The 27,518-nt window shown below is 39.1% G+C and overlaps 1 protein-coding gene across 2 annotated transcripts in view; it reads right to left on the reverse strand.

Moving 5' to 3' along the window:
• Positions 1-7,484: 7,484 nt before the first annotated feature.
• The window catches only part of kif26ab (kinesin family member 26Ab), a 243,944-nt gene continuing 223,910 nt past the window's right edge, over positions 7,485-27,518 (reverse strand). For both annotated transcript variants that reach the window (XM_060829218.1, XM_060829219.1), the window contains exons 13-16: positions 13,801-13,994; positions 13,279-13,302; positions 12,994-13,144; positions 7,485-8,683 (exon numbers count right to left, since the gene is read on the reverse strand). In XM_060829218.1, coding sequence (XP_060685201.1) covers positions 8,505-8,683; positions 12,994-13,144; positions 13,279-13,302; positions 13,801-13,994 — 548 coding nt within the window. In that variant the 3' untranslated portion in view covers positions 7,485-8,504. The remainder of the gene's footprint in view (positions 8,684-12,993; positions 13,145-13,278; positions 13,303-13,800; positions 13,995-27,518) is intronic.

Below are 27,518 nucleotides of genomic sequence, written 5' to 3' on the forward strand. Positions count from 1 at the left end.
GGTCATGCTAAATTGCCCTTAATGACGAGGGATATGTAGATTAAGTGGATTAGCCACGGGAAATGTAGGGATGGGATAACTCTGGGTGGGATGCCCTTTGTAAGAGTAACGAGGGCTTAATGGGCCACATGGCCTGCTTCCACACGATAGGGTTTTTTATGATTTCAGAGGTGTAGACTATTTTCTAAACAGGGAGAAGTTTCAGAAATCTGACGCAAAAAGGACTTGGGAATCCTAGTTCAGAATTCTCTTAAAACTAACACGAAGGTTCTGTTGGTGGTTAGGAAGGCAAATGTAATGTTAGCATTCAATTCAAGAGGGCTAGAATACAAGAGCAGAAATGTACTGGTCAGGCTGTATACGGCTGTGGTCACACTGCATCTGAAATATTGTGAGCAGTTTTGGGCCCATGTCTAAAGATGGATGCCCCAATGTTGGCAGGAGTCCAGAGGAGCTTTACAAGAATCATTCCAGTGATGATAGGCTTGTCAATGATTGGGGACTCTGGGCCAGTAATTGATGTAGAAGGATGAAAGGAGATCTGATTCAAACCTAGAGAAGGTGAGAGGTCTGGATAGACTGGACAGGGAGAAGATGCTTCCTCTAGTAGAAGTGACTAGGACCCAAGGGCACAACCTCAGAATGAAGAAATAAGCATTTAGAACTGAAATGAGGAAGACTTTCTTCAGCCAGAGAGGATGGTTAATCTGTAGAACTCATTGTTGCAGAGGTCTGTGGAGGCCAAGTCATTGACTGTATATAAGTCAGAAATAGGCAGGTTCCTTATTGGTAAGGGGGGTCAAGGGTTACAGAGAGAAGGCAAGAGAATGGTTTTGAAAAGCCAATCAGCCATGATCGAATGGCAGAGCAGACCCAATGGGCCAAGTGGCCCAGTTCAGCTCCTATGTCTTATGGTCTGATCTTCAAACATAGAGCAAGATGTCAGCTTTCCACAGAGAAACTTGTAGATGGTCAGTGGAGATCAGAGCAGCACAAGAGAAGAACTTGTCTTAGACAATAGTCAGATATCAGGATGTGTGGACAGAATTAAAAGCTACTGTAATGGTGACCATGAAATCATTGCTGATTGCTGCAAAACCCCATGTGGTTCATTGATGTCTTTTAGGGAAGGAAAATCTGCCATACTCACCTGGTCTGGCCTACATGAGATTTCAAATCCACAGCATTGTGATTGATTCTTAAAAACCTTCTGAAAGAGCCTAGCAAATTGGTTTTCTAACTCTTACAGTCTAATGAAGGTGATGAAATTGGATAACAAACCCCACATCAAAACCAGAAATAACAAGGATACACACAACCCTGTCATCCCTGCATCTCTTACTAACATTTGGGAACTTATGTCATAATTGGGAAGTCAGGCAACAGCAAGACATTGTGTCACAGAATCAGACCTTACAGACAATGTCTCAGACTCCACCACCACTATCCCTGGGTATTTCCTGTCCCACAGACAGGACAGACCCAGCAGAGATGATAGTGCATTAGTATGTGGTGAAGAGGGAATTGCCCTTGAGTCCTCAACATTGTTTGTGGATCATATGAAGGATCATAACATCAAGTTAAACATAGAAAATTAGGTAACTTTTTAAACAAATTTGTTAAATTGGAAACATTATTCAATTTAATAGAGCATAAAAATCAAAAGCAGAGAAAAAAATGATTAAAGTAATTGTTTTGAAGTGTAAATAAGTTTTTATTTTACAACCTTCTTCAAAAGCACAAAATGCCACAGGCAATTTTTCAGTTAAAACAGGCATCAATCAGGGGAAGAAACACAAATCATCCATACTTTTGAGAAGGGTGGAAAATCCAAAAAGGGTAAGGCTGCATCAGTCCTCAATTTTAATTCTTTGTATCAAAATCTTAAATTGATCGAGAAATGATAACATAAAGAGTTTTCACAGTCTTTAAATTATTGAGTGTAATTTTCAAAGCTTTATTTAAATAATTTATTCTTTTTTAAAATAACAGCTTTCGCAATTTAAAAAACAGAAAAAATCATATCAAAGCAAATTTGAAAATTAAGCTTTAGATTTAAATGGAAGCAACTTAACAATTTAACATTACAATTTAACAGTTTATAAGAAAACTCATCTTGCTTTATCCGTAACTAAAATTTAACTACAGCTTCAAAAAATTGTCTTAAAGCTGCATATCCTCCAGCAAGATTTATAGCATTTGAGTTGAAACCACAATTCAAACTTAAACCAGGAGCAGCAACTGGCATACCTAATAATGAGTGTCAACCTTGTGAAGGTACAAAATAACAAAGCGACCTAACAAAGTCAAAGTGAATAAGGAAAGAGGTCTTCTCTGGTTGATGTTATACCTTTTAGAAAGGAAAATGGTTGCAGTTGTTTGAAGTTAATCAGTTCAGCTGCAGCACATCCCTCCTCAGGGTAGAAATTTTCTACTCAGCTTGCTCAGGAATGTTATTTTACAGCTCTGGTGCAGGTGAGACGTGAAGCTGGTCTGTTGACTCAGAGGTACAGACACTGTCACTGTACTGCAGGAGATTCCCACTCTTCAGGGTAGTGTTCTAGGTCCAATCATCACCAGCTATTTCATCAATGACCTGACTTCTATCATTAAATCAGAAATAGGGTTGTTCGCTGATAATTATGTAAAGTTTAGCACCATTTCTGCTTTCCCAGGTACTGACGTGGACAACATTCAGGCTTGCACTTTTAAGTGACAAGTAACATTTACATGATAAGCATTTTGCAAATTATCATATTCCACTTGCTGGTGAAATCAAATGCTGTGCGATACTGGACTTTAAATCTGTCACCAGGTAGCTGTAAGGTATCAATTTCTTCCATCTCTGATGGTCAGAAAAACTGAAATATGATGAATCTTTATCATTTTCTTCAATGCAGTTTTCTGCAGGAAATCTGTAGAAGATCAACTACGGTCCTCTCCATTTCCTCTTAACAAGGTAATGAAGACAAAGAACAGATCTATGAATAACTATAATGACATGGGTCTACTACTGGATACAATATATTTGGTGGTGCTGACTATCAGGCAAAGGCATCAAATTGCCTTGAGGACAGAGATGTGTGACAATAGTGGGTGAGAAAATGAAGAAGACCAGAGAATGAACAGACACGTTGCACTTGCAAGGTAAGAAGTGATATGATAAAATTGTTTTGATCAGCAGAGTGGGAGGGGATGTGATGTGCATAATAGGATGTCTAACTGTGCTCACCTTTCCTCACCTGGTTGAGTCATTAAAGAACTTCCTTTACTAAATTCAGGTCCTTGCAAGGCAGATTGCTTTCCGTTGCTGATTTCCGCTAGCCATGCCCCCACTCTATTTGCTACAGTAGGGTTCTTCATCTCATTTCTAGGGATGTGTACCTTTCCCCAAGACCTGATTACATCCAATAGACCATCAAGAGATCTATGATTAAAGGTTGACAGTGGAAGAAAGCTTTACCATCCTGACTTCATCACAATACTTGCCTTCAGTTTTCCACAGCTCCTAACACTTTCAAATCTAAACTTGGATTGAGTGTAAATGCTCGAGTCAAGATTGAACCATGTAAATCTGCATTGTGCCTGTGGTCTTGCATCAGAGATGCAAATCAGGAAATAATATTATAATGAGTTGGGCTTCTTGAAATAGCACAAATTTATTGAGCTTTCATGCCCAATATTACACACTCTCCCACACTTATATATGGGCATTGGTGCTGTGACTAGACACAGATGATTTGTAGGGAAAACTTTGAGGAAAACAATCTTGCTGTCTCTCTAGTATGCAGACTACTTAGTATGCGTGTCCTAATATAATCATTTTAATTTTGTGCCTCAGCAAGATGACAATAAATAATGAATACTGGGGGTTGCTAAAATATGCTGAACAGTAATACTTCAATCCTGAATCAGTTCAGAACAATGGAAGTTGAACACAAAGAACGTTATAATCAAGTGCAGGAGATTTGTCAGAGCTCTTGCATCAGTGTATTAAATTTTTCATCAGTGAACTACACTTCACAGTAAAGTGCCAAATGGTTGCAGAATGGAATCCAGAAAAATTAATGCATTGGGTAAACAGCCAACAGCCAAATATCGACAACACCTAATTAGTCATAAACTGGCCATGCATTGCCTGTGTAATGGACGTATTATGCGCTGGCTTTAAAATATGTTGTGTGTTCTGCCAGAAACAGTTATGAATCTTGTTATTTAGTGTTCGGTTAATAAACAGAAAATACTGTCCAAATGTAATGTGTTATAGCTTTTGATAATCCTAAATGCCAGATTTGTTTCATTTTTTCCTCCTGTTCTCTCCTGGGCATGTTGTCTTAGAGATGAACAGATGCTGTCTTGCCTTTGGTACTTCACTTAAGTCAGCATGCTTCAGGAAATTAAAGCAATTTAACTGTATGGGGCATTACAGTCAGGTCTAAACCTGGTCTCACAGAACATCACACATGGGGTCTTTCCAGCTGTGATCACTGGATGCCAGTCATGAGTGTTAGCTAAATCTTTCCCTTGCTAACCCAGGAATGTTGAGGCCAATTATCATACGAAAACATAAGCAAAGTCCAGGATTGAACTTAGAATTATACGCTGTGTTATATTGTTTTTATCCAGCTGAGTATCATCATCAGTTGGGCCATTATTGAAGTACTAATAAATTATCCATGATATTGCCTATGCTGAGCTGATGAATCTACATTTTTTTTGAGATAAGGTGGTAAAAGAGTTGGTAAAAACTACAGACATTTACTTTATCATGCCACTTAGTGGCTACAATCTGCTACGACATCATGACATATGATATAAGAAAATGGTGGAGGAAATGTTGACATAGCAATTTAAAATGAAAAATGTTGACAGAAAAGTACAATTGAAATATTGACAGCCAGAAGTAAAGTTTGTGCCCAAGAATTGTGTTTCCTACATATAACATTTGTACTTATACTGGGATGAAATTGGAAGTATTCTGTCACACTTCTCTTTGGCATTTTCTCATGGATAAAATTTAAAGGCAAGTTATTTTGAAACTGGTCTCAGATCAGTGCACATTTCAAAGGGATTTGCTTCTCAGGACAGCTGCATGCTGGTTTCTGAATTCACATCAGATTCTGAAGGTGGAAGTGGAATAATGTGAACCTTACCCACACCTCAGAAACAGACGGTTGGGCACTGATATACTGTCTGCTTCATGCCAATTCTGATGTTAACCTACTTTTAGGAGTAGCTACAAAGGCACTACCTGAATGCAGCAAAGCTCGCTTTTACATATACAAAGAGGAATTTGGTGACATTAGTAGGACCTGACGACAATTTTAAATAGGGCCTGATAATGTTCAGTGAAGGATGGGGACATGAAGAGGGGCCTTAGTCTAATCATAGACAAGAGAGCTGAATTCCAGAGGCAATGTGAGTGCCTGCCCTTGACATCAGGGAATAACTTGCTTGAGTACAGCATCTAGGAGCTCTTGCAAAATACTTAATTAAGTATTCGGGTGGTGAGGGGGTGATACTCTCCATCTGAAGGACTTGTGCCAAACACAGAGGAAGATGGTTGCGATTATTGAAGGTACTTTGGATATTGCTACAGGAGCTGAAAATGTGTGGCTGGAAAAGCGCAGCAGGTCAGGAAGCATCCAAGGAACAGGAAATTCGACCTTTCGGGCATAAGCCCTTCATCAGGAATGCTACAGGAGCCCTACATGATAATGTCTTAGTCCCAAACATCTTCAATTGTTTCATCAATGGCCTTCTATCTGTCCTTCAAACTAATATGTGATTAAATATCCAATCATATCATAACATGCTTATATCTCCAAGCTGCAAGTATATACTTGTGATTGGCAGAAGACCTATACTGTCTTTCTCTCTTTCAATTGTTATGTGCCATTTAATGTTTATCAAAATCTGAAGCAGTCCTTTTTTATAGGTAGCATGACATGGACAACATTCAAACCTGAGCTGACAAATGGCAAATAGCATTTGCACCACATAACTGCCAGGCAATGCTAATCTCCAACAAGATAATCTAACCATCACCCCTTAACATTCATTGGCACTACTATCAATGGACTTTACCCCATCAACATCTGGGAGGTTACCAGTGTCCAGAAAATGAATTGGACCAACTACCTAAATATGGTTCTAAAAGAGAAGATATGAAGCTCAGAATTCTGCAGTCATTAGCTGAGCACTAAGCATCCCATCCACCACTGTGAACATTCACTGTCTTTATTTTTGGCATACTGTGATGGCAGTGTATAGCAAATACAAGATGCATTGCAGGAACTCACTAGGCCTCCTGTAACAGCACTGTCCAAATCTACAAGTTCTACCATCTAGAACAACACAGGAAATAGATGCAGGAGAACACCACCAGTTACAAATTCCCATGCAGGCCACACACACCAACTCAAATACAATCTAACACTAGCTCCATTATGTACCTTATTCCTCATTTTTACTTCCATATTCTGGTGTCATCGCTCTTGCCAATTTAGTTTAAATGCTCTGCAACTACAATAGTGAAATCCATTCCAAGAGGACATTGGTCCCAGTACTGTGGAGGTGTCTGACTAAATGTATAGGATGTTAGGAAACTGATTTCAAGGTATTGTTGGGACCTGCGCCTTTATTCACTGGCTGAGAGTATTACGATTTGTTCTTTTCTGATCTATTTTACTTCTACAATTTAATATTTATGCCTCTTAACATAAAGAACATTGCTGCAAAATAGCAGGTTTTCATTTTGTGTCCCAAAACAGCATGTGTGACCTGAAAATGACAGGCTAGCAGCAATGCAAGATCAGCAATCAATTCATGACAGACAGTCTGTCGACATCAGCAAGAAATAGATTGTTTAAGATTACCACAGTATTGACAGTAAAGGCCAAAATATTGAGGATGTTCAATGTGCAGCTGGATAAAATAGTGAATACTACCCGCAGTAGTGAACTAAAATGGCCCTTTCTAATCCTTGATGGCCAGTGGTTAACTTAATATGTGTAGATCCTTCCAAACTAACACACATTCTAATTTCAAATAGTCAGGAGTTTTACTGTGGTTCAGTTTACTCACTATAGTGTACTCATAGTATATTCACAATACAGTATAACAAAATATTCTAAATAATATCACTTACAAAAGGTGCATTATCATTGACTGTCGGTGTAATATTGAATATGCATCTTAATGCTTTCTCAATGTAAAATTATTAATATGAAACAGAAATATTAATACCAGTGGACATGTCATTTATTCACAGATAAAAGCTAATGCAACAAGCATAATATACATTTATACAAAGATTCTGGAAAAAAAACCTCCACAAATAAAATGGTGAGAAAATACCATTCACAATGAATTGTCATACTGTATTTATTATTTCTTCACATAAAATCATTTTTGCTTGGCAATAATTCCTCGTAATAATAGCTGTTATCCAGTAATAAAAAGAAAAAAAACTTACAGATTTTTATGGTGTGTTCAAATAGCTCTTCTATCAAATTTGTTTCTTTTTGAAGAAATCCTGAGATGTATTTTTTAATTGACATAATCAAACCTTTCATAAATCAATAATGTTATCATTTTGTAAACCTGTTTTTGGTTTCTAAAAAAGAGTATATAAATTTGACCATTGATAACTTACAATAGTGGATTCATATGAAGGGTCACTCTGTGGCTACACTGGATTGCTGCTGTTAGCCCCAGTTCACAATATTTGGCACAGTGACCTCTTTACTGATTTATTTATAATTGCTTTAAAAAACTAGGAATCTCATTCTGCCCTTCTGCATCAAAAGTGATGTGTACGAAGAAGTCACCCAAAAACAAACAAGATTTGATATAAAAATCTCCCAAAAAATTACTACGTTTTATAATATGCCTCAATTAATAAGATTTTTAAAAAACACTGATAAAACAGAATACTGTGAAATATTTATGCATGTGGGAATATTCCAAAATTGAAAACATATAACTGGCTCTCTAAACAAGAAGGCAAAGTCAGAGATGTGAACATAATTTACTTATTGCTTTGCTACAATGAATTTTTTACATATGTCATATAAATACAATATACAGTATAAAATAAGCATTTTGTTTCAGTGTTTACTTAGGTTTGCTGGTTTCTTTACTAGCACCAATGTAAATAAATCAAGTTAATCAAAAAGGCACTTTAAGGTTTTTTTCAGTTCTTTGTTCTTCTTGGTTTATGTTGCCTTCTTTCTTCCTTCAGGGAAAGGAAATTGTTCGCATGAACAGTTTAAGCTTTCATTCTATTTAAGCTCTGAGGCACTGTATTGATTTACAGAACTCACCATCAAGATTCATTGTCACCACATCAGCTCTCTCTCAACATTCTCCACCACCTTCCTTTGTCTCTATATCACCATCCTTCCCTCAAACAGAATTCCTTAACATCCTTTTGCTTCATACATTGCCTGCTTTCATTGTAAAATGATCCAGATCTTATGCTCTCTCATCAGTGGCCATCTTTATACTTGCACTTCCCTCGGTCCATCAATCACTTCAGTGATCATGCCAATATCAAAACAGGTCACCATCATTATCCTTGCCTTGCATAGGTTGACACGATGTTCAAGCTCCTCAGTTACCTCTTCCAGTGCCTCCAGATACTCCAGGGACTCTTTATCCAGGGTTAGGTCAACCTCAACTGTTAACAGAGATAGTGCAAGCAAATCAGGCAACCAAAAGATGACATATGCAGAAAGATTTATAACTTACAATCATTATATTTGCATTATAAGCAAATGGATGAAACATTTGGAGGCACTCAGTCTCTTGCCTATTAAATGAATTTCCTGCCTCTCTTTAGTGACTTAATAATCCCCAGCAGGAGTTAGTTTGACATAATCTCTGTTAATACTCCTCTGCAATCAGCCACTAAGTACAGTATGAGAGCAGACACAAATAGGTAGGATTTTTATTGTCTCATCTTCCCCTTAACTAGTGTTCAAAGACACAGCTGATTGCCAATTCACCGCTTGGGAAGACATAACTCCAAATTCCTGGCACACTGTGCCACTGGATGCAACAAGATTTCTCCTTTAGCATTACTGGGGAGAGGTAGGATAGCAAAAGGTCCAATACTTCTTTATTTTGCAGTTTGCAGCGTGTCGACTCTTAAATATTTGTCCTTGTGATCTATCAAAGCACATTGTTTAGCTCATTCTGTTTAGAATTTTAGGAGAATGACTGCAATATTAAGGAGAATTTCTGCAGTGGCTCATATAATCCTACATCTTTAGCTTTAGCAAAAGACTGGTATAGGCCCCAATGCCAAGACCTGAGGCATCATTTTCAATAATTTATATTTGTTTCTTTGGGAGCTCTGCCAAACGTCTGTTGAAACTATAGCAAGGGCTATAATCCCCACAGCATTTCTGGACGATCTTCTCATAAAATACAAAATAACAGTGATTGAATTACAAAAGACCTAAATCTTTTATAGAATTAGTGAAGTAAGTAGATTTGTATTTTCCATAATGTGCACAAAACAGTTTTATTCTTTGAATTATTTTATTTACACAATTAAAATAATTGTGTTTGATTTTTTCTTTGTCTATGCAGTATATCCAATCCAAATGATCAGGAAGGCATGGCGTAGTAATACAGGTTCTTATTCCTACTTAAACAATTTAAGTACGACGACAGATCATAACTTTGAATTAGTCACCTTTGTATACTTCACAACAGTTACTAAAATACACTTAGCATATTCCACTATTGAATTTTCATTAATGGAGAGTAAAATATATTTTGTATTCGTTTAGCAACACCAATGTTCACTATTATGTAACAAGATTAATGTCTACAGATTATACCTGTTAGTGCTTACTATGAGTTAAATTTTCAGTCACTGACTCACAGTTCCTCTAACATTTTGTGAAGATCCTTTTCTTTTCCAGGCATTATGCTTTGACGTGTTTTATTAGGTTCTATGTGACCAATTGTTCAAACCTAATGCGCACCATTTAAAAAACGTGAGAGCTTCCTGACTTGGCGAGGTTTTGTAGTTGGCACTAGCTACTATGAAATGGATAATAGCTAAGTGAAGTACAGCGGAGCAATTAGCATTTATGGAACTGCAAACAATAAGTTGGAACTGAGGAGCAGAGAAAATTTACAAAAGATATTTTGGCAAACTGAAGTAGTTCGTGTGTGAATTTCGAGAGTGCGCAATGATGGGTGAAGTTGGAACACTATCAAGTCTGACCCAATATCCACATGTCAGCATTACCAGTAGAACCAGGACCAGATACAAGCAGGAGAATGATCCTAATTGATTTTCCTCTTCCAGTCAACTTCATCATCATTCCTACATTGCCTGGAAACTGCCAGGAATCGAACCTGGAACTTGCCTGTTCTCAGTGGTTCAGTGACAAATGAGCTATCATAGGGACTTTAGAAACAAAGTTTATTGATTTGACACATTGATTTGAATTTCTTGAGTCATAGTCTAGTAGGTGACATGCAAATCTGGCAAAAATAGCCCAAGAGAAGCATGAAATACAGTGAGACATATCAACCGAGAACAGGACTGCTGTATTTATGCCATTACATTGCCAGTCACACCAAACATGGCCAATCACATTGGTAGGACTGCTTCTGCATTGAAAACCCTACATCCTCTCTTGACTGACAAAACAATCCAGCCATTAAAAACAAAATGTCATTTCAGATGCAGAAACAGATTTTACCAAGGTGGGCACAGAGTCATGGCCTGCCAGATCCCAGAATCATTTGTAGCAGCTCTCTGGTTGATTTCCTTTTAATCATTCAAGGGACATGGGCATCACTGACAGGGCAGCATTTATTGTCCATCCCTAGATGCCCTTGAGAAAGTGGGGATGAGCTGCCTTCTTCAACTTTTGCAGTCTGTTTGGGAATGTGGGTAGACCCACAACACCTTTAGGGAGGAAGTACTAGGATTTTGAACAAGTAACACTGAAGGAATAGCTACATACTTCCAGGATGGTGAGTGGTTTGAAGGGGAATTTGCAGGTGGTGGCATTCTCATGTATCTGTTTGTCTTGTCCTTTGAAATGGTTGCAATCATGAGTTTAGAAACCGCTGTCTAAGGAGTCTTGGTAAATTTCGATGCAACTTGCTGCTACACTCTGTCAGTGGTGATGGGAGTGAATCTTTTTTCATATGGTGTCAATCAATTGGGTTGTTTTGTCCTTTATGGTGCAAGCTTTTTGAGTGCAACTGGATTGCAAACAAAAAATACTGGAAATCACAACAGCATTCATGGAGGGACAACAAGCTAACACCCTGAGTCCAAGATGACTCTTCATCAGAGCTCAATGCTTTGATGCTGCCTGACTCACTGTGATTTCCACCATTTTTTGTTTTCAGAACAAACTCCAGCATCTGCAGTAATTTGCTCCTACTTTGAGTGCTACTGGAACTGCACTCATCCAAGGTAGAAAGTAGTTCAACATACTCCTGACTTACGTCTTTTAGATCCTGGACAGGCTTTGGGAAATCAGGAGATGAGGTGCTTGGTGCAGGATTCCAACCTTCTGATCTGCTGTTGTATTTGTCGGTCACTGATAAACCCCAAGCTGTTTTTGGTGAGGAGCCTTGGAAATAGTAATGTAATTGAATGTCAAGAGGTAATGACTCGAGTCACTGTCTTTGCCAGGCACTTTTGTAGCATGAATGTTCCTTGTAATTTGTCAGCCCAAACCAGAGTATTATGCAGGTCTTACTGTACTTAGGCACAGACTGCTTCTGTATCTGAGCAGTCGCAAATGGTGCTGAACACATGGTGCAATCATTGGTGAGTATCCCTATTTCTGTGACCTTACATGGCAGGGAAGTACTGAAGGTGATGAAGTAGCTAAGATGGTTGGGCCAAGGAAACTACCCCGAGGAAGTCTACAGGCATGTCTTGGAGTTCAAATCACAATCATCCTTCTTTGTATTAAGTATAACTCCAACCAGCAGTAAGCCTCCTCCCAATTCCTACGGAGTGCAATTTTGCGGTGGTTCCTTGTTGCCAAACTTGGTCAAATGCAGCCTCGTTGCCAAGAGTGGTCACACTCACCTCAACTTATCTTTAGGCACCAATGACACCTCTGCGTCTTACTGCAACATCACCAACACCAAGGTTTTATCTGAGGACGCCCAGAGCAACCTCTTACCGTAACAAGAACAATTACTGTTAGTTGAGCCTAGATGATCTGGCATGTCAGGGATAAGGGTCCTCGATCCCTATTCAATCTCTGGTGCATCTGCACAACACCGGTCAAGGATGCTTGGGACTATTGCTAACACATCACGTTTACTCTTCCACACACTTTAATCCGGGATCAATATTTCGTTTCTACAATGACTTCAAAAGTGCTATTTTCTCCCCAACAGTGAAGAACCAGGAATCTATCAAGAAATCACAACAAAAGCTGCTGATGTTAGCTTCAGCACTAGATTTGAGAGTTCACTCTCTAAATCATTCATGATGGCTTAGATTAAGAATGGTTGTCTGTCCATTGAATGTGCAATCTCAGATCTTAAACTGTAGTCTTTTGCTGCTCTTTGGCAATGTTAGAATTGCAGCTCTTTCTCTGTGAAACAATCTACTATCCTTGGTTCTAAGTTTAGTTACATTGATCACAGGAACATAAAATCCTCAGTTTGTTCTTTATTTATTGACAAGTGAATGCTTACTAGATAGAGGTTTGCACCTGGAACCACTGATGCGTGGTGACTTGATTATTTTTAAAAGCCAGAGAATCATTTAGGCATGCCCTATTTATCTTTACTGTTTTACTCCAGGGGTTCGCAGCATGTGTGCAAATTTCGCACTCAGTGTATCATCATATATTTGCACCTTATGTTTCTATTTGCATTTTGATTGCAAAACAAAGTAAATTAACTTTGTATTTATACAAAGGATAAATTCCTATCTCCCCCATGTCCCTCTTGTGTTTTGTCAGTAGAGTTGAGTGTACATACATTCTGATTTCCATTTATCAGGATTCATCATCAGCCTGCTCTTTGTATCCTCCAGTTCCTTCATCAATAACTCATGCTTTGCCTTTAATTCTCTTATACGTTGCTGTCGTTTCTCCAAGATCTTCAGTTTTGTGTTAAAGTACAACAAGCCCTGTCGGGAGATAAAGCAATAATCCTTTGTTGCAGCTGCAAATCATTTGAATTTTACATTCTTTGCTTTATTTTAAACAACTGAAACAGAAAACAAAAGGGTTTCAAGGGGAAGAAATATGCTGAGGTTCTCACCTTATCAACGTCTTGGAAAGGTTCCTATAACATTAATGACAAAGAACGAAAAGGAAAGGAGAAAAAGTTAGGATGATGAATTCTGTAGAAAAAATGTTCATGCGTATTGTGCATAATCCTTAGTTAATTGGGAACAAATCAGATTATAATACTGCTGATGTATTATAATTTCAAAGAGCACACCTTTTTTCATCTGGAAAGGAGTTAATGATCCTGGCACAGAATGGCTATAAAGTTTGATATAGCAGCCAAAGACTGTAAAGGTTCATTCATAATATATTCATAGATTTTCTTCACTTATACCATCTCTCCTGGCTAAGCATGATTAATTGTGAATAGTAATTATTTTTATCTCCTCTTTGTAAGGGCACTCCAACATATGCGTTGTAAAATTAATAATTATAGTAATTTAATTGCAGTCAATCTCCTGGATGTAATTGTGCTCTGTCTCTATTTAAGCAGCCATTCCTCACTGATACCATAATTTAGATTGTCTAAACTTGTTGTACTAAATGTACTGACCTCATTTTCCTCCTGCCTGTGTCTCTGTAACCGTTCCACATCGTCAATCTCGTAAACCTTAATTTCAAATGACTCCTTCAGGGTGCCTGGCAGAGGTGGCAGGTCCACCCACTGCCCAGTGGTGCCCACTGGCTTTCGTCCCAAGGATGAAGTGTCAGGCAGAGGGGCTGGAATCAGCCGACGCCGCTGAGTACCTAAAATAAAACATTCAGCTCCATTGTTTATTGAATTGGACTTCTTGTGAGATTTCCTTTTCCCCTCCCACACGTAGAAAAGAGCTACCTTTCAATAAAATCACAAAATGTTAATGATAAAAGTTTATTTCTGACTGCACAAGTCCCTGAACATGAATGGAACCATTTCACCTTGACGACTAAAACTATGATTGCACTTTCTCCACAACAAAGTCAAATTTTATGGGACCACATAAATCTACTCAAATGTAATTCATACTCGGTTATTGAAACCTTAACACATCTGAATGCTCGTCCGATGAATCATTTCAATAATATTGATATATAAAGCATTTAATACATTATAGAATCAGGCAATTTAAAGGCCATTATTCTCAATGTGCCTTTTTTAAAAAGCTGACCAATCATTCCTACTCCTTTGCCCTTTCCACTGAGATTTGCAATGGCAACACGTAATTACGCAGAATGGTTTCATGGAATCAACTGTTGCAACATCATGGGAGCATTGTGAAAAAGAATTTGTTAGCGAGTTGCATAAGAAGGTATTTGGACAAATGGTTAAAAACTTGGTGAAAAGATAGGTTTTATGTAGTGTCTTAAAGAAAGAAAATGTGGTGAGGAGTGGTTTAGAAAGGTTATTCGAGAGTTTAGAACTTAGGCAGCTGAAAGCATGGCCACCAGTGAAGAAACAATAATTGGAGCTGTTCAAGAGGCTGGAATCAGATGAACTCAGGTAGCTTGGAACTTTGCGGGGCTGGAGGAGATTACAAAGATAGAGGTTTTGAAAAAACAGTATGAAAATTTGAGGCTTTTGCTTTAATAGAAGCCAATGTAGATCAATGATCATAGAGGAAATAGGTGAATGGGGTTTGGTGTGAGTCAGTATCTAGGTAGCAGAGCTGTGAATAACCTCAAGTATACAAAGCGTAGAATTTTGGAGGCTGACTCCATGTATATTAGATTGTCAAATCTAGGGGTAGCATAGATAGGGATGTTTCAACAACAGATGAAGTGATGTGGAGCAGAGTTGAATCACGTTTTACAAATGGAAATAGATAGTGTTAGAAACGGCATGATAGTTGAAATCTCAATGTGGGTCAAATATGATATCAAGATTGCAAACAGTCCAGTTTAAATTTAGACATATGCCAGAGAGATGGATGGTTGTATAGATAGGGAATAGCTTTAGCAGTAGAAACCGAAGAAAGTGGCTTTTTCTTCTGAACATAGAGGTAATTTCTGTTTATCCAGTACTGCATATGGAATAATAAGAATGACACTTAATAACAGCAGAAGAGTCAAGAAAGGTGATGGTGAGTTAGAACTGGATGTTATCAGCGTACATGTGAAAATGCTCTGTTTTAGACGATGTCACTGAGAGGCAGTGTATAATGAGAAATAGGAGGAGGCACAGGTAGATCCTGGAGGACCAGAAGGAATGGTGCTAGAGAGGGAAAAGGAGTAATTGCAAATGATAGTCTGGTTATCTAAATAGATAAGCATTTTTTAATGGCCAAAATGATCAGTAGAGGACATGATGGGAGATAGGAGAGAAAGTAGAGAATGGTGTAAAATCAGGGCTAGGGTAACAGTAACTTTAGAAGGAGTTTGATCCAGTGGGCTAGTGGAAGACAGAAAAGTTAAAGAAGCAAAGGAACTTTGGGTAAAGGAAAAGGGAGAGTAGCTTCAGAAGATGGTTTTCAATAGAAGAATGAAGGCAAAACATCTTAATACTGTAGGAAGATCTTGGATTAATGAGCAGTTTTTGTCACCCTGTTATATGAAGGGTATTATCAAGCTTGAGAGCGTTCAGAAAAGATTACCAGGATGTTGCTGGAAATGGAAGGTTTGAGTCATAGGGAGAGGCTGGAACTTGTCTCCCTGGAGGATGGAAGGCTGAGGGATGGCCTTATAGGGTTTTTTTTAAATCATGAGCAGTACATAGATAAGGTGAATGGCAGGTGTCATTTCCCTATGAGGGGGGCTTTCAAGACTAGAGGGCATATTTTTAAGATGAGAAGAGAAAGATTTTTAAAAAGCATATGTGGCAACCTTTTTTACACAGAGAGTGGTTTGTGTGTGGTGAATGAATTTCTAAGGGAAGTGGTGGATTCAGGTAAAGTTACAACACTTGAAATACATTTGAATAAGGAGGGAAATGGGCCAAGCACAGGCAGGTGGGACTAGGTTAGTTTGGGATTGCAGTCAGTATGGACTGGTTGGGTCAATAGGTCTATTTTCATGCTGCATGACTCTATGACTCAAAATGAGAACAACATCGTGCATGCCTAGAGATGAGGTCCAAACCTACTGAAGTTCTACCAGTGGTGTATATGCAAGCCAAAGAGAGGACATAGAATACATTATACAGACCTATGTGACTCCACCATCGTAGGATCAGATTAAAGTTCCCAGATTGCTATATACACCGATGAATGGTGGTGGGCAATTAAACAAATGATGCAGGAGGAGAATCCACAAACATAGATAGAACGACCCTGTACATCAGTGCAAAAGAAAAAGCTGAAGCATTTGCATCCATCTTCAGCCAGAATGCCTAGTGGACCATCCATCTTGACCTCCTTCACAAGTTCCCAACATCACAGATATCAATCTTCAGCCAGTTTGATTCACTCCACATAATATCAAGAAACAGTTGATGCAGCAATGCTTATAGACCCTGAATATATCCTAACTGTGGCACTAAAGAGTGCCTCAGAACTAGCTGTGTCCTTCGCCAAACTGTACCAGTATAGCTATATCTCCAGTTTCTACTGGCATTATGGAAGATTGTTCAGATGTTAAAACTGACAGTGCTAACAAATTACACCCTTTCACCAAAATCTGCTTACTGATGCTCAGCTTGGGTTCCAACACAGCTATCCAGGCTACAGCTTTGATTTAAACCTGCATAAGGCAGCTGCATTCCATTGGCATGGTGAAAATGCCTGTCCTTGACATCTAGGCAGCACGTGGCCAAGTGTGGATCCAGGAGCCTGAGCGAAATTTAAATCCATGGGAATCAGAGGGAAATCTCTCAATGGGTTGGAAACATAGAAAATTAGAGCTGGAATGGGCCATTCAGCTCTTCCAGTCCACTCTGCCATTCAATATGATCATGGCTCATCATCCAAATCAGTATCCTATTCTCACTTTCTCCCCATTCCCTTTGATCCCTTTAGCCATAAGAATTGCTAATTTCTTCTTGAATTCCTCACAAAAAATGTAGATAGTTGTGGTCACTGGAAGTCAAACATTTCAGCCCCAGGCTTTTGCTACTTTAGACCTCTGAAGGGGAATGGCCGAGGCCAAACCTTCTTTAGCTGATACATAAAATAGCTTTCAATCTATCATCAGGTTAAAAGGCAGGAGATTCATGACGGATTACATGGTGTTCAAATGCACTTGCAAATCCCCTTTTTAATGTTGGGCTTGGACTGAGATGTAGCAAGTAGGGTGGCACGGTTGCTCAGGGGTTAGCACTGCTGCCTCACAGCACTAGGGTCCCAGGTTCGAATCCAGCTTTGGGTGACTGTTTGTGTGGAGTTTGCACATTCTCCCTGTGTCTGAGTGGGTTTGCTCTTGTTTCCTCCCACAGTCCAAAGATGTGCAGGTCAGGTGAATTGGTCATGCTAAATAGCTCAGAGTGATAGGTGCATTAGTCAGAGGGAAATGGGACTGGGTGGGTTACTCTTCGGAGGAGTGGACTTGTTGGGCCGAAGGGCCTGTTTACACACTGTAGGGAATCTAATCTAATCAAGTAATACCTGTACTACACAATTGCCAGGCAATGGCTATATCCAACAATGGGGAACCGAACTATTAACTGATGAAATTCAGTAGTATTTTACTTGCTGAATTTCCCCTTATTAACATTTTAAAGATTACCATTGACCAGAAACTTAACTGAACCAGTCACATTGATACTATTACCCCAAAAGCAGTGGAGAGGCTGATAACTTTCAAAAATTGAGGGTAACAAGCAGTAAGACAGAATTCTACATCTAGCAACTCATCTCCTGCCTCACTGAAGCCTGTCCACTATTTAGATACCCCTGAATGATCATAGGAATTGTGGTACACAATCATAAGAACATAAGAACTAGGAGCAGGAGTAAGCTGTTTGGCCTTTCGAGCCTGCTCTACCATTCAATACGATAATGGCTGATCTTTTTGTGGCCTCAGCTCCACTTACCACCCTTTCACCGCATCCCTTAATTCTTTTATTGTTCAAAACAAATCTTAGCTTTAAAAGCGTTTACTAAATTAGCAGCAACTACTTCACTAGACAAGGAATTCCACAGATTTACAACCCTCTGGGTGAAAAAGTTCCTTCTCAATTCAGTCCTAAATCTGCTCTCCCTACCCCTCTTGTCCTAGTTTCACCTACCAGTGGAAGCATCCTCTCTACTACTATCTTGTCTATTTCCTTCATAATTTTATATGTTTCTCTAAGAGCTCACCTCATTCTTCTGAATTTCAATGAATATAATCCCAGTCTGTTCAGTCTCTCCTCATAAGCCAACCCTCTTAACTCCAGAGTCAACCTCCTCTGCACCCCCTCTCGTGCCAGTACATCCTTTCTCAAGTAAGGCATCCAAACCTGCATGCAATACTCCAGATGTGGCCTCACCAGCACCCTATACCTCCCTGCAACATAGCCTCCCTGCTTTTAAACTCAATACCTTTATCAATGAAGGACAAAATTCCATTTACCCTCCTAATTATTTGTTGTACATGCAGACCCACCTTCTGTGATTTGTGCACAAGGACACCCAGGTCCCTCTGCCTAGCAGCATGCTGCAACTTTTCACCAATCAAGTAATAATCCTTTTTACTGTTACTCCTACCAAAACGGATGATTTCACATTTATTAACATTGTATTCCATCTGCCAGACCTTTGCGCACTCACTCAAAGTATCTATGTTCCTCTGCGTCGTTTCACAGTCCTCTGCACGCTTTGCTCTGCCACTCATCTTAGTGTCATCTGCAAACTTAGACTCACTACACATGGTCCTCTTTTACGTGAGGTAAAAGCAGTGACTGCAGATGCTGGAAACCAGAGTCTAGATTAGAGTAGTGCTGGAAAAGCACAGCAGTTCAGGCAGCATCCGAGGAGCAGTAAAATCGACGTTTCGGGGAAAAGCCCTTCATCAGGAATTCCCCCCCCCCCATCTCCCCTCCCCCCTTTATGTGACTCAGAAGAACTGGTGGTGAATGACAAAACTAGTTATTCCCCATATCCACTTTAATCTGCATCTCTTGAACTGAAGAGAGTATCTAAAAAGACCACATTAAAGGGAACAGCCAGACACAGACAGAGAGAAACAGAAGGAGAATCTAATGGTTTCATCAGGGACTCGGGTATTAAAGATGGAATGAGTCTGCAATTAAAAAAAATGAATACAGAAATGTTGCAGTTAACAGCACGGCAAAGACTTTGAAAATGCAGTTGTGAGTTGGCTGTAGCTCTCTTCAGGAATGTATACAGGTGGAGATAGGTTATGATATGGAAGAGATTATGGATGGAATAATATAAGGACATTTTCAGAGATGCTGTTATCTGTGATTGATCTGATCAAATGTAAAGACTTAACCCACAAACACTAATTTCGAACTGCCATTGTTTGTTATTCTAACTAAAAGTGTTACTCAGTTTTTAAAAAGTCTATACAATCAATTCATTAACATCTTATCAAACTGTGTTTTGAATTTTTCTGTGACAGAGCAATCTAGAAAACATTTTTATTTGAAGAGCTTGACTGCCAAAAGCACTGGAATCACATCATCTGGCCTGGTATGGAGCTAATTTCAACAACTCAGAATTACTCCAACTTGCTGACACATGGCACTGGGTTACGAGAAATTTAATCAAGTCAATGTCAGCTTGGCTCAAACATAGCACTCATAACTCTGATTCAGATGTGTGAAGCTCTGAGGGAGTGCAGCACTGTCAAATGAGATGTTAAACCAAAGTCAACATCTGACCTCTCAGGTGAATATAAATAATCCAATGACACTATTGAATAACAGCTTGGGAATGCTCCCCAGTGTCCTAGTCAATGTGTATCACTAAAACAGATTATCTGTTATAGGTTATCCCATAACTATGGGACCTTTCTTATTGTAAATTGATTTCTACGTTTCCCACATGTGCACTTCAAAATGCGACATTATATATGATTTTGGACGTCCAGATATTGTGAGAGGTGATTTATAAATGTAAAACTTTTTTTTTTGCCTTCCAAATAAAGATCCATGGAGAATTTCTTACAGGACGCCAGAAATTGTATATTGTAAAAATTCAAATGTAGAGTTCAATAGCCATTGGTAATAAAAGTTTGATACAATGTGTATGCAACATTGCTGGTTGCCTACTCTCTATAAACCTTTAAGAAGGAACCAAGTCAATTCCTAACTGGAACATAGATCACACCTTATAGACAGTAACTGGCATTATTGATAATACTTATTCCAAACAATCTCCAGAACTGATGGGCTTACGAAAGGAATTCTCATTATTGGCCCCCAATATATCTTGCGCCCCCTGGGAGATAACATGACAGCAGTGTGTGGGGAATGCAGGGGCAGAGGAAGAAAGGGTTTGGTCTTGATGCTTCAAGCATCATAATGTACAGCAATTGCTCATCTATTTTCTGCCCATCACTTTCCGTTTGTCCATATGTAACATCAAATACAAGTATATATACATTCCAGGAGCCACATTAGTTCCATAAAAGGAGAATAAATATAACCTAACTTACTCCAATCTGCATTTACTTTGAAGAAACACTCCAACACTAAAAAGAGTTAAGCGTATTCAAGCAGGCATACATGACATGACACATTTGAAATAGATCAGAAGAATGTTTAGGTAATTGCACAACAAAAATGAACATTACAATTTCCTTGCGCACACATCACCGTCAAATATGTCAAGTATGGAAGTCATGCAAATGCTCAGATCTTTTAAATGCATTCTATTATTTTGCACAAAAGCCTCCGAATGTCCTTCCTTTTAAAGGCAAAAATGAGCCTTGAGTACTATCTTATTTTTTGATCATGCCTTCACAGATAAATCAAACCTGTCAACACAGCCCTCATTTCTTGTTTTACTATTCAGATCAGCTCTTGAAGATAGAAGCACACTTAGAATTCATTTATATGTTTTTTGTACCTTTCCTTCCTTCATAATTATGTCCCTGGAATTCACCAAAAAATTATTCTTGCAGTGCAATTGTAATTTATATTTGTTAAGAAGGATAGGGCAAAGTACTAGGAGTCTCCTTGCTTACTAACTGAAATCATAGAAAATCCAGGTGACAGTGTAAGCAAGGCTTTTTTTCTGTTCTGTTGGGGTTTTCCATGTTGCTTCACTAAAACTCGAGTGGAGATGGGTGAGAGGAAGCTCTATAAACATTCATACCTCTCCCTAGAGGTTTGTGGGTTGTAGGAATTACCCTAAATTTTTAACGGTTTATTCCAATGCTCCAAGCTAATATCAGATAATTAAAACAATGAAATAGAAAATCCAGGTTAACTAAACAAAGTACACTTATAAAAGGACAGGTCTGGTTCAGAGTTAGAGTTTGGTACATGTAGTTTCCAAATCTTACACAGGATCAGCAGTAACAGACATAACTGACAATAATTGGGAAAAAAAGATAACTGTGTAAAAGGTTTTTCAAGTTCTATGGGATAGATTTCAAATACATTATTCCATTGTAATACCAATTCAATAGATCAGTTGGCCATTATAAAACTGGTCAATTTTCTGTTCCATTTCTGTAATTTCTGATATTCTTTGGCTATTCCACCAGTTTCTAGCTATAGCTTCCAGACTTAACCATTTTGATGTCCCTGTACAAGCAGGTGTGCAGTCAGGGTTCACCATGCTGGGGGATCATACCCCTCAGTTGGAATCTGGTATGAGTGTGACAGTTGGAAGGAGATTCAAGTAAGCTGTAAAGATCTCCTCAAATCCGTCGGTGAGTATGACGCAGAAAATGGCCTGGAGTCCCTGAGAATGGAGATAACTGTGCTATGAATTACAGAAGTAATTACAGGAGGACACTAGATTGGTTTTCTTATCTGATTCAGCCCCTGCCACCTCTTCTAAAGACAGAACAAGACTAAAGTTTGCAGAAGCACAAGACAGATTGCTGGCAGAAATGTACCTGTTGTCCTCTAATTCATCCTGAAAATTTTCAGGGTAGTTTTGAGGCTTAATGCTGGAGGTCAATGCCATAATAAAGGCTTAGTTAAAGTCTAGAAATGGAACAGAAAATTGGTCAGTTTTATAATGGGGTAAAAAGTGAGGTCTGCAGATGCTGGAGATCACAGTTGAAAATGTGTTGCTGGTTAAAGCACAGCAGGTTAGGCAGCATCCAAGGAATAGGAAATTCGACGTTTCAGGCATAAGCCCTTCATCAGGAATTGGGCTTATGCCCGAAACGTCGAATTACCAGTTTTATAATGGCCAATTGATATTCCAATGGAATAATGTGTTTGAAATCTACCCCATAGAACTTGAAAAGTCTTTCACAGAGTTATCTTTTTTCCCCAAATATTGCCAGATATGTCAGTTACTGCTGATCTGTGCATTTTGTGACATTCTGGCCAGAGCTTCTAACAGCTGGAATATTAAAAGCTTGGTTTTCTGATCTTTGCACCTCAGGTATACTTGAACCTTTCGAAGCACTAATTCCTCTTCTTTCTGTGCATCTACTAGATAATTATTACCTAAACTTAAAACACCTACACAACCATTTTTATGCCTTCAGTTAAAGATCTTGTGCCACTTTTCAAATAAAGATCAGCACATTCCCCGAGAAACCTACTCAACAGGCATTCCTCACACATCTGTACCAAAAACAAAAAAACGTTGTAATTCATATAATCACTTTCTGTGGAATCTTGTTGAGTGGAAAACGATTGACACATTCTTTCATATGAAAACAGTAACTGGATTTTAATCTAACTCATCAAATCTGAAGTATTTTTTCAATATTTTGGAATTATTTGGTAAGGTGCAATAGGATCACTGAACCTCACAGTAAGAAGAAATGTTCTTCAGGCTATTATGTTTGTGCGGGCTTATATGAGAGAGCAATCCAATTAGTCCAGTTTAATTAGTCATACTTTAGCTAATTATACAAGCCGCAAGGATTTCTGGCCATTTCTACAATGCCAGTTTGCTGTACATGAAATTAAAAAAGGGGGCAAAAGAATCACACAATGTGAGCAATTTTAGAACTGCAACTTCATCAAATGAATAAAGCTACAGTGATTTATCTTCTCTGATCTCCCTGACAAGGTTGCTGCTGGTAATTGCTTTTACATAACCATTCCTGTTCAGTCAATTACCATGTATATAATCAATGACAAATGATATAATCAATTAGAAAAGTTAATTAATAGAGATGCAATGAGTTACGATTCAACATGACACATTAAGGTCATGTAAACATCTATGAGGTACAGTAAGATGTGCATTTGGTTTAATCACCAAAGTTATTATGTATAGAAGAGGCAGCAACATTAAGATAGCATTTCAAATTTCTTAGTCATAGAGTTATATAGCACAGAAACAGACCGTTCAATCCAACTCAACCATGCCAACCAGATATCCTTAATTAATCTAGTCTTATTTGCCAGCATTTAGCCCATTTCCCTCTAAATCTTTCCTATTCATTCACCCATCCTGATGTCTTTCAAGGTTGTAATTGTACCAACCTCCACCACTTCCTCTGGCAGCTCATTCCATACATGCACCATCCTCTGTGTAAAAAAGTTGCCTCTATGGTCCCTTTTAAATCTTGCCCCTCTCACCTGAAACCTATGCCCTCCAGTATTACACTTCCCTACCCTGGGAAAAAGACCTTGGCTATTCACTATCTATGCTTCACAAGATTTTATAAATTTCTACAACATAACTTCTCAGCCTCTGACACTCCTGGGAAAACAACTCCAGCCTATTCACAGCCTATCCCTATAACTCAAACCGTCTGACCCAGCAACATCCTTTTCTGAACCCTTTCAAGTTTCATGACTTCCATTAGGAGAGAGACCAGAATTGCATGCAGTATTCCAAAAGTGGCCTAACCAATGCCCTGTACAGCCACAACATGACATGGCACCACATTAGCCAACCCCCAGTCTTCTAGCACCTAACCTGTGGCTATCAATTATATAAATATCTCAACAAGGGGCTCAACTTCCATACTCAATGCACTGACCAATAAAAGCAAGTGTTTCGAATGCCGTGTTCACTATCCTATTCACCTGCGATTCCACTTTCAAAGAACTATGAACCTGCACCCCAAGGTCACTTTGTTCAGCAACACTCCTCAGGACCTACCAGTTAATGTATAAGTCCTGCCCTGATTTACCTTTCCAAAATGCAGCACTTCACATTTATCTAAATTAAACTCCATCTGTCATTCCTCAGCCTATCGGCCCATTTGCCCATCTGATCAAGGTCCCATTGAACTTTGAGATAGCCTTCTTCACTGTCCACTACACCACCAATTTTAGTGTCATCTGCAAAGTTACTAACCATATGTCCAAGATTCACATCCAAATCATTTATATAGGCTTCCAGTCCAAACAACAACCCTCCACAGCACCCTCTGTTTCCCACCTTCAAGCCAATTCTTTTATCCAAATGGCTGGCTCTGCTGGATTCCATAGGTAATTATTCTATCATGATGAATCTTGTTGAATGCTTTGCTGACGTCTATATAGACAATATCCACTGCTCTGTCTTCATCAATCTACTTTGCAACATCTTCAAAAAATTAATGAAATATGCCTTCCCAAGCACGAAGGCATGTTGACTGTGCCTAATCTGTCCATGCCTTTCCAAATACATGAAAATTCTGTCCTTCAGAATCCCCACCACTGACTCACCGGTGTATAGTTCCCTGACGTTTTCTTACCACCTTCCTTAAATAATGGCACCACATTAGCCAACCCCCAGTCTTCTAGCACCTAACCTGTGGCTATCAATTATATAAATATCTCAACAAGGGGCTCAGCAATTACTTCCCTAGCTTCCCACAAAGTTCTGGAGTACACCTGATCAGGTCCTGGAGATTTATCCAACTTTGTGCATTTTAAGACATCCAGCACATCCTCCTGTGTAATTTAAATACTTTTTAGAGTATCACAATTTATTTCTCTGAATTCTCCATCTTCCATATCCTTCTCCATGGTAATAACAGAACTGAAATACTTGTTTACTATCTTATCCACCTCTGTGGTTCCACACGTAGATGGCTTTATTTATCTTTAAGGGGACAAAAAAAACCTCTTTCCCCAGTTACTCTTTTGTCCTTAATGTATTTGTGGAATCCCTTTGGATTCACCTGAACCGCATTTGCCGTAGTTTATAGATATTCACTCCGTTCTAGATATTCTGACCGTGACCCAATATTCAGCATTTCTGTGTAGCAGGGTACGTAGCCATGCAGATCAAAATGGCCTTCAATATCTCCACACTTCCAACTCCTCTCAGCCTATGGTCAAAAAGCCAAACAACCTGACCATATCTCGACAGGTTACAGGCATACTCCTTTCCACCCAAAGTAATGTGATATTTGCTCCTTGGAACAGGAAATACACACTGAATAAACAAACACTCCAGATAATGGAAATGTACAATATATACATTAGACTCCACAGGAACAGGAAAGATAGCAGGAAAGCAGAGACACTGCCATTTTCAAGTATTGTCTCTTTAATAGCCAATAATCTTGCTCTCAAAACAGGAAGACTAGCACAAGCCGAGGAAAAGGTGAGGGAGAGCACTATAGTATTCAACAGCAAACTTTGCTGAAGGCAATGGAATTCTCATCACATTGTCATTGTAAATCAACCATGTAGCCTTGCTATATTGGTGTGATTTTTTTTCTCCCCATTGAACTTTGCATTCAATTTAATCTTTTAATGTCTGTTTGGCCAAGTATAGAAATAAATTGCACAGAAATTTTTTAAACCATATATGACCCTGAATCCTACTTTTTTTGTATAAGTGCCAAAACATTTATACTCTGTTTAACAACTGTGTCCAGTTTTTTTGGAGTTTCTTTTTTGCTAAGCTGCCATGACATTTCCCTCAGTACCCTATCAGACTTGCATCATTAAAAATCTATCCCACCCCTTATAGCGCCTTTCTCATCCAATTCTAGAGTCAGCTCACCACATGCCAATCCCAGAACAATTTTGTCACTGTCAGGATATCCCAGAACTGTATGGCTACATCTCTGTATGACTACATCTCTGTATGCTACTTGACATTTGTCTTGGACTTAGCCAAGAAGGAAAATGTGGCACCAAATTTTGTGGGCAGGGACCTGGAGGTCCTGCTGGATGGGATGGTGCACAGCTGGGACATCATCTTCCTCCCAAGCCCAAATGAGGGTCACAACATTGGGCCCAGCTGGAACCCGATGTCGCAGCCTTCTGGAGGAGTGCCCAGTGATGTGGGATGGTTACTGACCTTCTCCACTCCACCAGGGTGACTGCTACCACCTTCTCTCGAATACCTGACTCTCACTTTATCTCTGCTGCTTTAACCACCAAAGCTCATGTTCTCACACTCTTACTATTACTTGCCGCATCTTCCCTGCCATCAAAGGCTGCACTTGACCTACTGTGATGGAATCCACTGAGCAAAGGACAGCTTCCTTGACATTACTGAGGCCTGCTCACCACCATGATAAGTTTCCTTACATTTTGTCTGTGTTAAATAACAAGATGGTATAGTAGTACTGTGTGTCTGATATCTCTGGCTGAGCGACAAAGCACACTAAACAAGGCAAGGCAGGGACAATATGAGCATCCAAGTTGCTCAGAGTGCATTATGACAGCTAGTGAACAGGCCAGCGATGCAGCTTGGTCCAGTCTCTCAGCTTGGTGTGTGTTCTTGAGAAAACAGTGTTTGTGCTCCAGCATTATAATGATAGTTGCCCGAAGTGCAGTACTGAAGTGTATAAGCCTACAGCAAGCGGATTGGAGATCATGTCAGATGCCAATGCCCGGGGATGTTGAGTGCATGAGCTGGCATGCGCTGAGAAAGTGGTACCTGGTTTCCAACATGGAGCAGGGAGCTGAAGTCGCCTGATACTCACTTTGACGTCCATGCTCAGATTCTCAAAGTCTAACTTTTAGCTTGTCTAACATGCTTAATAAGATGAAAAGCTGAATATTAGTGAGACAAGATGTGTCTTTAATAAAATGTTTAACAAGCTATATTCCCCCTTAATTAGCAACTCGTCATTGCCTAGTAGGAAACTCACCTCAATGCCATACATGTGATTAAGAAGCAGTGGGTTGCTCCTGACATTGAGATAGGCCTCTCTGGATTTCTCTGACTTCTTTTACCATAGCCCACGTTGTTTAGGCCCCTACATGATTCTACTCATTAACTCTATCTTGATCTGCTAAGTATCCCACTTCTCTTTTCAATCCTCACACTTCCTCCAAACTAAAGGAATAACTTCTCTTTTCAATCCTCCCAC

Source organism: Hemiscyllium ocellatum, chromosome 8 (genome assembly GCF_020745735.1).
Source record: "Hemiscyllium ocellatum isolate sHemOce1 chromosome 8, sHemOce1.pat.X.cur, whole genome shotgun sequence".
NCBI lineage: Eukaryota > Metazoa > Chordata > Chondrichthyes > Orectolobiformes > Hemiscylliidae > Hemiscyllium > Hemiscyllium ocellatum.